We start from the raw sequence: 9,475 nt of genomic DNA on the forward strand, positions 1-9,475 counted from the left end.
TGTTATATTTGCTAGCTCATAACAGCACATTGAGAGACACGCTTACGCGCTTAATTCAATACTCGCCGTCATTCCGGGTGGATTGACAAAAGACCTCCAGCCGCTAGATATTGGTGTCAACAGGGCATTCGAAGCTAGACTGCTAACTGCGTGGGAACAATGGAAGACAGAAGGCGAACACACCTTCACTAAGACGAGGAGGCAGCGCCAGACGACGCCAACATCTGCCAGTGGATCGTAAATTTGCCCAACTTTTCACTTCGGACACCGAAGACGAAGGATTTACGAATGAAGAATAACTTCAGAAAGTGAGCGCTATGTTTATTTTGTGTGTTGTGACATTAACGTTCGAGCAACATTATGTTGCTATTGCTCTGCACTATTTTGAATTTTACTATGTTTGTGATTGCACATTTGCGTACATTTTGGGAGTGAACAGAGTTGTTAGAACGCTGGTTTTTAATATATTATTAAAGTTTGACTGACCTATCTGACTGTTTTTTTGACATTCCCTTTAGCGCAGCGTAGGCGCGGCTTATAGTCCGGGGCGGCTTATTGGTGGACAAAGTTATGAAATATGTAATTCATTGAAGGTGCGGCTAATAATCCGGTGCGCCTTATAGTGCGGAAAATGCGGTATGTTTGTGATTGCACATTTGCGTACATTTTGGGAGTGAACAGAGTTGTTAGAACGCTGGTTTTTAATATATTATTAAAGTTTGACTGACCTATCTGACTGTTTTTTTGACATTCCTTTAGCGCAGTTAGATGCGGCTTACAACACCGGGCGGCTTATAGGTGGACAAAGTTTTGAAATATGCCGCTCATTGAAGGCGCGGCTTTTAACCCAGGGCGCCTTATGGTGTGGAAAATACGGTAATTAAAACTACCCGGTAGGTTTATAGCCTCATGCTTCTGCGCGAGGATAGGTGGAGCTTCTACTCGTTTGCTGCGGTGAAGGCTGTTGGCTGTTCAGTTTGAAACTACTCTTCAGCCACCCAGCCGCTGAGCTAAGTCAGTCCACACGGGCTATGGGGTGAGGCACTTTCAAGCCGGGGAGTAGCTAAAATTTTTTTGACACACCGAGCAGCAAAGAAGAGCTATCGCTAACTACTGCGCTAAGTCACTAACATAACTAAACAACATAAACTGATGAGATTAGTGATGAAGTCGCTCCAAGGAGAGATATAAATTCTTAAGCAAATTGGTGTATGTGTAAATAAAACTGGAGTCACTCACCAATAGCCCAATGTAGTTGGTGACATAAGCATTGCACCACTCGGCACCGTAGCCGCCTTATTCTTTTGAAAAATGTGTTGTGTTGCGTCATCGAACAACAGAGAAGCAGACACGTGTCAATAGACTTTCAGCTTCAACACTGTTCCGTGACGCCACTAGGGTTGTCCCGATACCAATATTTTGGTACCGGTACCGAAATGTATTTCGATATTTTGATATTTTTCTAAATAAAGGGGACAACAAAAAATAGCATTATTGGCTTTATTATGACAAAAAATCTTACGGTGCATTAAACATATGTTTCTTATTACAATCGAAGAACAATTTTGGCCTTAAATAAAATAGTGAACATACTAGACAACTTGTCTTTTAGTAGTAAGCAAGCAGACAAAGGCCCCTAATTTGTCTGCTGACGTATACAGTAACATATTGTGTCATTTCTCCTTCTATTATGTTGTCAAAATTATGAGGGACATGCTGTAAAAATTGGTTATTAATCTACTTGTTCATTTACTGTTAATATCTGGTTATTTTCTGTTTTAACATGTTCTAGCTACACTAATAATCCCTTGTTCTTCTGTTGTTTGATACTTTCCATAAATTTTGGATGATACCACAACTTTAGGTATGGATCCGATACCAAGTAGTTACAGGATCTTAAATTGGTCATATTCAAAGTCCTCATGTGTCCAGGGACATATTTCCTGAGTTTATAAACGTAATATGAATTATAAAAAAAGGAAAAAAGATTGATGTAATCATAGTAGTATCAACTAGATACACTATTGTACTTGGTAGCATTACAGTGGATGTCAGGTGTAGATCCACCTATGGCATTTGTTTACATTCAGGACCTCTATCTTTTGTCAGCGGTGAGGCCGGTGAGCTATTGTATCCTCCTACGGTGTGTAGTGAAACATGTTTAGCTATTTCTCATCCTGCAGGGATGATACTTGTCAGAAACTTACTTTATATGTCGCCATGGAGGCGAGGATTAGTGATTTAGAAGTAGCCAAAACCCTGCAGACGGCGGATGGACTTTAGCTGCTTGCTAGCTAGCCATGTCTTAAAGCACCTCTTCCTGAGGGCATTTCAGTGTTATAGCTTCACCTTTATCTTTAGTTTTTAGGCCAAAATGCGTCCGTTCTCCCTTTTCTGTCTACACACTGTGTCTGCTTGTAAGTACGCCGTGATTGTGCGCTGCCGAACATGCTCCTCTGCTCGTAAAACCAGCAATGTTATGACGCGAGGTCATGCCCATTGAAAAAGAATGGGGAACCGGTACTTTTCAAATGGAGTATAGTACTGTTTTTGATGCATTAGTACCGCGATACTATACTAGTACAGGTATACCGTACAACCCTTGACGCTACCAGAAGAAAGTTGTGTCAACTATCACGAAACTAGCGGATTCTGAACAAAATTTGAACGCATTGTAAAGCATATTTAGTCAATGAAATGTCAACACAAAAGTACACATTTAATATTTTAGGAGAAGCTGTAAGTCTGTACTTATATCCCCAGCAGGTCTTCCAAGTTAACAGCCTCTGGCATGTTAGAACAAAGCAGGTAAGGGAAGTCGGCGAGTCCGATCTGTAACAAGGGTTGGCTTTAAGGGCTGGGTAGGTCCGGCAGGTCCAGCAGGGCTGTGCGCATGCCGCAGCTGGACGAGCCCCCGCCCTAGTGCCGAAGCCGCCAAAGCCAAGGTGCAGGTGATGTGGCCGGCTCTCCACACAATTTCTCTCCTTGAAAGAGCGCCACTGTTCTTATATTTGCACATACTAGGGCTGAGCAATATGGCAAAAAAAAAGATCATAATTAATTTTTTCATATCAGTCAATCTTGATTGTCACAATATTTTATTTTTTAATTAAAGTCAGATTGGCCCGTGCAAGATTATACTAAGTGTACTGTTGCAACCCTACTCTCTATTACTGCTGTATCTTGTAACAGTCATTTCCACCATGTTTGATTGAAGTAATATATGCCAACAACTTTAATTTTGTTCATATCTATGTTTGTAAAGGTACAGGTAACCTACGCTACGGTCCGTACCTCTGTTTTAGATACACGGTTCTCTTCTATTATGGTATGTTTTGGGGAGTAAAGAAAACTTTTTTACTCTCAAAGTTATTTTCTTATTTTGCTTGTCAGTAAACCAGTGGTGTACTGAATACAGCACATACAAAATGTTTAATGATTATTTCAGGAATACAATTTTTTTCCCCCACTAACTCAAAAACTATTTGAACAAAGTGTCTGCATTTTTTCTAAAATGTTCAGTACATTATTTCTGATGAGTTGAATCAGAGCGAACACAGAAACGAGTCTGATTAAAAAATATTTAGATGTTAAATGTCTTATTTTCCTCAATAAATTTGTAGGTGTGTTTATTCTCCCAGTCAGGACCAATAGACACAATTCTGTGTCTGCCTGCTAGTCCACATTCAGGGCAGGATTACCGAACAAACCACCAAGTGAGCTCATCGTATGTCACTGAAGTTTCTGCTCCTTCTAAATGTTGTGTTTCAACTTCTATGTTAGAATTAGCCGTATTTCTTTATTTTGTTCTTCTGAGCTGCACAAGGGGGAAGCAATAAAACACTGTTTGAACTTCAATTACGTCGTGACAAGCCCGACTTTCGCGACAGTAGAAGGGGATTGTGACGCACACACACCGCATGATTCACACAAATACACCTACACAAACAAACACACACGCACAGGACAACGGTCAATTAAGGCAGATTTTCCTGTGCAGGATTATACCTAGCACCAATGCTTCCCTACCGTTTACTACTGCGGTATCTTCTAACAGACATTTTCACCATGTTTGATTGAGGTAATTATGGTAACAGCTGATCACCGTGATCGATCTGAAGTTAATCGCGATCATCAATCACAATCATATAATCGCCCAGCCCTAGTGTAGATCGGTGTCTGCGGGTATATCTCGGATACGTTAAAGTACATCCACATTGCCTCCTGATTCAATGTTATTGAAAAAAAGCCTAAAAACATCACAACATTTCCAGCAACTTTCTGAAAAAGCTGTTGCGAATTCAGGGATTTTAGGCCAAAAAAAGCCTCCAAAATCATGGAGGGTCGGACCTTCCTGAGCGTTTTTGGTTGTTCTCTATATAGACATTAAAAGATCAAAACAATACAATGTTGTTTTCCAACCAATATTTGCCAATACCCTAGCCTTAGATAAAGCTCAGATCACATTTTGTATGTACCAAGTTTATTTAGAAAAACATGAAATTCCAAAAAAGTTCATTATTTTTCTTTCCACTGAATCTCATCAGTTGCATTTTTAATACATATTTTTAAATGAATGATTCTGAATATTTTTTTCAAGCCGATGCAGATAACTTCCTGCTTCGTAAGATAAAACTTATATGTTTTTAATTAAATGTATGTATTTTTTGCACACCTTTACTTGTGTCTGGATTTGGGGAAGCTTCTTTAGCAGTGTCTTAGCAATCCTTGCATTTAAGGTGGCTGATAATGTTTGATGTGCTCAATTGCGATGTTTCTTACCCTCCTCGCGGAATGTTTGCAGAACATTTGGTGCAAACAGCACGCAAAATATTGAACTGTAATAAGTCCCACGCACCATGGTTGTTTACAGTGAGCTCAGGGAAAGTTTATAACAGGCTGCTGACACTTAGAAGAAAAGGTTGGCTTGATTTGCTCACTAACACATCTACAGCACGGTACAGGTAATCTTGCCTCATTGGAGTGTTTTTTGTTTTAGCAGAGTTATTTTTTAATGTTAGTGGATTTATCATTAAAATGTCATTATTCCTCAATCCCACACGATAATTCTGTCCAAAACATATTGTGCACCCCATTTAAAATTGAAGAGACTTTGTGGACACCCTGTATTCAGAATACACATACATACTTCTTCTCAGGTGTAACACTAATGTTTATCTAAAAGTGCTGCAATGTAAGAAACACTAGGGAATATAAATATGCAGACAGGGGACAGAGTAATACTAACCTTTTTGAAAGAAGTTACTGAAACTAATCCAAATAAAATCTAGGTGGTCGGAATGAGAGAGCCAGAATGAAAAAGCACTCAGGAAAAATCTGTTATTCTAAATGTGCAAAAAAAAAACTTTTCTCTTCCATCATCTACTCTTCGATTATTGAAAAGTACCAGGCCATCAGATAATCCACTGTTAGGCTACTGAATTCTCTTCATTGGGTGAGGGGCAGGGGAAGAAAACAATTACAGAAATGAACTGCTTAATGGATTTCTGGAGATGTAGAGCAGAAAAACAAAAGAAACAAGCTAAAAAAAAGGATGATGAACCTTAGGATGATTCGGTCTAGTCCTGGGCAGCTAAACACTAACAGATTGCGAAAAAATATACATATCCCAATGCAATCCAAGCAAAAGGCGTTTCTCAAAATATCCACTTTAAAAAGGCTTCAAAAATGTATTCCTAGGATCATGTCATAGTTTGGATATATAAACCACGTTGTAGAAAATTTACAATCCCAGTTCCTGGATATGACATACATCCACGCTCCATGGATCGTATCCGATCTTGATTGTGTGTTATTACTTTGGAAAAGATGTCTTCGGATCTCAGAAGATTATTTTAGGGGGGGCTCCAGCAACCTGACACAGCTACATCCGCACATAAGTAATCCAAATGAATGGCAGCTACACCTATCCATATTCGGATTCAAATGAGTACATCCAACATACATCCAGAAGGGTATCTCCCAATGATGCACGTCTTGTTCGGTCTTCATGGCATTCACTCCAAAACAGGAATCGCTCCATAAACTTTCCAGCCAGGTTGTTGGGATCCTCTGTGCTCCTGTCAAGTCTTCTTCGTAGAGCTTCCAGATTATTTTATTACGCTACGAGACCTCAATTTAAAAAAAGGCACTAAATATGATGGTGTTGACTTGTGTAACAATTAAGTTCCAGATCCAGAACAGCCTGTATCCAAGGTTGCAAAAATGGCAGGAAAAATGTAATCCTGCTATCAACAGATGCCAAGTTGGACAAAAGGATAACCAGACGTTGGTAGTCCTGAAAAGATTACAATAGAATACCCAATACCTGTGAATCCGTAACGGTGGAGATTTACTTCCAGTTTTGAAAGTCAAAATAAAAAAGGTTAGATTCCATGTTCTGGAGAAAAAATGTTTTTGAGATCCAATAGCTTCCAAGTGGTAATTTCCAACAAAATGAATCCAAAACGTACCAGGATATTCCTCTCTCGGGTGTAATATCCGTATAAAGACCTTGAATTAATGTAACGTTAAGAAATCATAATGTGTGGTTAATTTGTTTAATCCCATGGCCATGATAAGTCAATTATGATGACAAGTGCAACGACCCCTAATTTACCTTTATGTGACCCATATGATGTATATGTACACCCCTCCGGAATAAACCCAACTATGTGATGAGTTGGAGACCATGTCCACTTACCCATCTATTCTCCGTTCATAACGTCCCTCTCTGGTGTGAAGGGACACAGGTGGGCCAAACACAGTTCCAACCGTTCCCCGAGAGAATCCTGCAACTTCTCGACTGCTCGAGGGGGAGCTGTCGTCAAGTGCCCGAACAGCACTTGGGACCGACCCGGGTTCATTGTAGTCAGTCCGAAGGTCCCGGTCACCCATCTTATTGACGGCATTGTGAGCCTTCTGAGCACTTTTGATATCTACAAAATCCACAAAGGCTGCCACGCCACCCTCGGACCCCCGTTTCCGCAGGACTTTAACGCTTTCCACACGTCCATACCTTCGAATGGAAGAAATCAAACATTATAATAAATATAACACTTATATTTTCATCATGCAAGAAAAACAGTGCAGTAGATAATGTATTGATTAGAATATAAGATGGCATTTTTTCGCCCAGAGAAAACTGTCTAAAAAACGTAACCCTCTGTGTCTAGAGGTGTACACCAACAAACCTATGGGTGCTTGCCTTTTCTCCTATATATTTGTAATTTATACATTCTCTTTACTGTAATTTTACTGCTGGTTCTATGTTTTAATCCCTGTTAGTGTTAACATCTCTTCAATTACGTGCTTAAACATACATTATAGTATGCCTTTGATCAAATCTGAACTGGAAAATAACAGCAGGATATTTAAATAAAAGTATTGAACCCAGACGACATTTTATTTTGGAATATTTGAATGTCACATAGTAAGCACATGTCCTTAAATATTTTACTGCCTTTGGTCCAATAAGTGTGAACGATTTGCAAATAGCACCAAAATGTTCATCAAATATATACATTTCTTTGTGTCCGGACCAACTATTGGGCTAAATTTTATGATGACACAGAGTCATCAAAAATATGATTACTTGAAATACAATTTCATATAACGAGTATTATTGTCCTCGAACGCGCCTTGGAAAAGGGGGTTGTCAAATATTTACGTTTGTCTTATTTTCCTAATATAGTGCCTATTAAAATTGTATGTAAAATAATCTTGCATGTTACATCAACTATTTATAGATTTAGAGCAGTGGTTCTTAACCTGGGTTTGATCGAACCCTAGGGGTTCGGTATGTCGGCCTCAGGGGTTCGGCGGAGGTCAAGACACACCCGACTCATCGTGTAAATAAAAAACTTCTCCCTATCGGCGTACTATGGATACCCCCAAACAATATTCCCTCTAATTTTCCATCTGATTTACATGTGTGTAATTTGTTGTGAGTTCATGTACTGTGTTGGTTTTGTTCTTTGAACAAGGTGATGTTCATGCACATTTCATTTTGTGCACCACTAAAAAAACATAACTTTGTTTTGAATTTGAAAAAAAAATATTTTTTTTTCACATAAAATTTTTCACAAAAAATATTTTTTTTTTTCACGAAAGAATTAGGGTTCGGTGAATGCGCATATGAAACTGGTGGGGTTCGGTACCTCCAACAAGGTTAAGAACCACTGATTTAGAGGGAACACATGACCTGTGAATAGAGCTTATACATGCTTTAATACTACCACTAGTCATGTAAAACAACTATGAAAAGTCGCATTTTGCAGAGTCTTCTACGACATGCTGATCATGTTTGTTACAGACGATGTTTGTTGACGAGTTCCTCAAGTGGCCACTGACTTCCCCGAGACATAAAACATTTCCAGTAATAAAACAATTTTGTTTAAACTCTCACCATTTAGTACATACAGACTTAGGCTAGGCAGAGGCAAGATGGAGAACTTTGATAAAAGCGGTGTTAAACACGAGCTAATATTTGACGACGGGCCCAGTTTGCTCGCTATTCTGACCAAGATAAGAACGTTTCTCGCACTAGACGGCAATAATTGTTGACTAACGCGACGACTTAGTGAATTACTTTGTACTGCAACATCGAGTTACATTAAATGTTGTCTATTCAAGGCGTGCTTAGGTTTGTTTTGGCGGTGACGATTAAAACGTTCCGACTTCCACAAAATGGTTGGTCAGGTGCTAGCTTCGGCGTCTCTTGGCATTAGCAAAAAAAAAGTTCTCCAATTCGGTAAATATCGTTAACAGTCGTGTTGGGTGAGACTTTTTATGTGCGACGCCGTGTTTAAACGGCGATGTTGTGCAGTCGAACAAAGACACGCTTGGGGAAAATCTCCACTCCCTCGCTCGGGTGAAACTTTACACATGCTAACGTTAGCAGCTGGCATGCTAACCGTGTTATATATGGCGGGCTGCTCCGCCAACACAGGAGCCCCTCTTGCGTAACCTACCGTTTAAAATGCTCCACAATTTTATCCTCTCGGACGTGTTCGGGTAAATTCCCCACCCAAAGGTGTCTGGTTTCCCGAACCATCTTGCGCTAGTCTTTCCCCCTTCACATACATATGCTCCGGCACGTTGTCTAATCCCAGCCGGTCGGAGGTCCGTCGGAACAAAATGAACGACGATACACTCTGAGGAGAAGCGGGCCTGCTCGCCTGATGCTAGCCGAGCTAAAGTGTAGCTAGCGTGCTGCTGTAGTGTAGCTTTATTAGCCGCAGCGTCCTCCACACAGCAACGGGAGCGCGCGTCGGGGAGGCGGGGGAGCAAGTTGTGTGTTCACGAAGTGCGCGCGCCTCTTGGGGGCGGGAGTACGCGGTTCTATGGAAGTAGAATTGTCTCACATCAACTTATATATATCAATATGATATTAATACATATGCATATATTAATAAATATACAAATACAAATACAAATGGGATATACAAATAAATAAATCATTTGTATAAATAAA

General features: G+C 39.9%; 1 protein-coding gene across 2 annotated transcripts in view; it reads right to left on the reverse strand.

Moving 5' to 3' along the window:
- LOC133578212 (msx2-interacting protein) overlaps positions 1-9,270 on the reverse strand; it is a 39,082-nt gene extending 29,812 nt beyond the window's left edge. For both annotated transcript variants that reach the window (XM_061932447.2, XM_061932446.2), the window contains exons 1-2: positions 8,973-9,270; positions 6,704-7,018 (exon numbers count right to left, since the gene is read on the reverse strand). In XM_061932447.2, the coding sequence (XP_061788431.2) occupies positions 6,704-7,018; positions 8,973-9,055 (398 nt within the window). In that variant the 5' untranslated portion in view covers positions 9,056-9,270. The remainder of the gene's footprint in view (positions 1-6,703; positions 7,019-8,972) is intronic.
- Between the last annotated feature and the right edge of the window lie 205 nt (positions 9,271-9,475).

The sequence above is a fragment of the Nerophis lumbriciformis genome, linkage group LG38 (genome assembly GCF_033978685.3).
Source record: "Nerophis lumbriciformis linkage group LG38, RoL_Nlum_v2.1, whole genome shotgun sequence".
NCBI classification, from domain to species: domain Eukaryota; kingdom Metazoa; phylum Chordata; class Actinopteri; order Syngnathiformes; family Syngnathidae; genus Nerophis; species Nerophis lumbriciformis.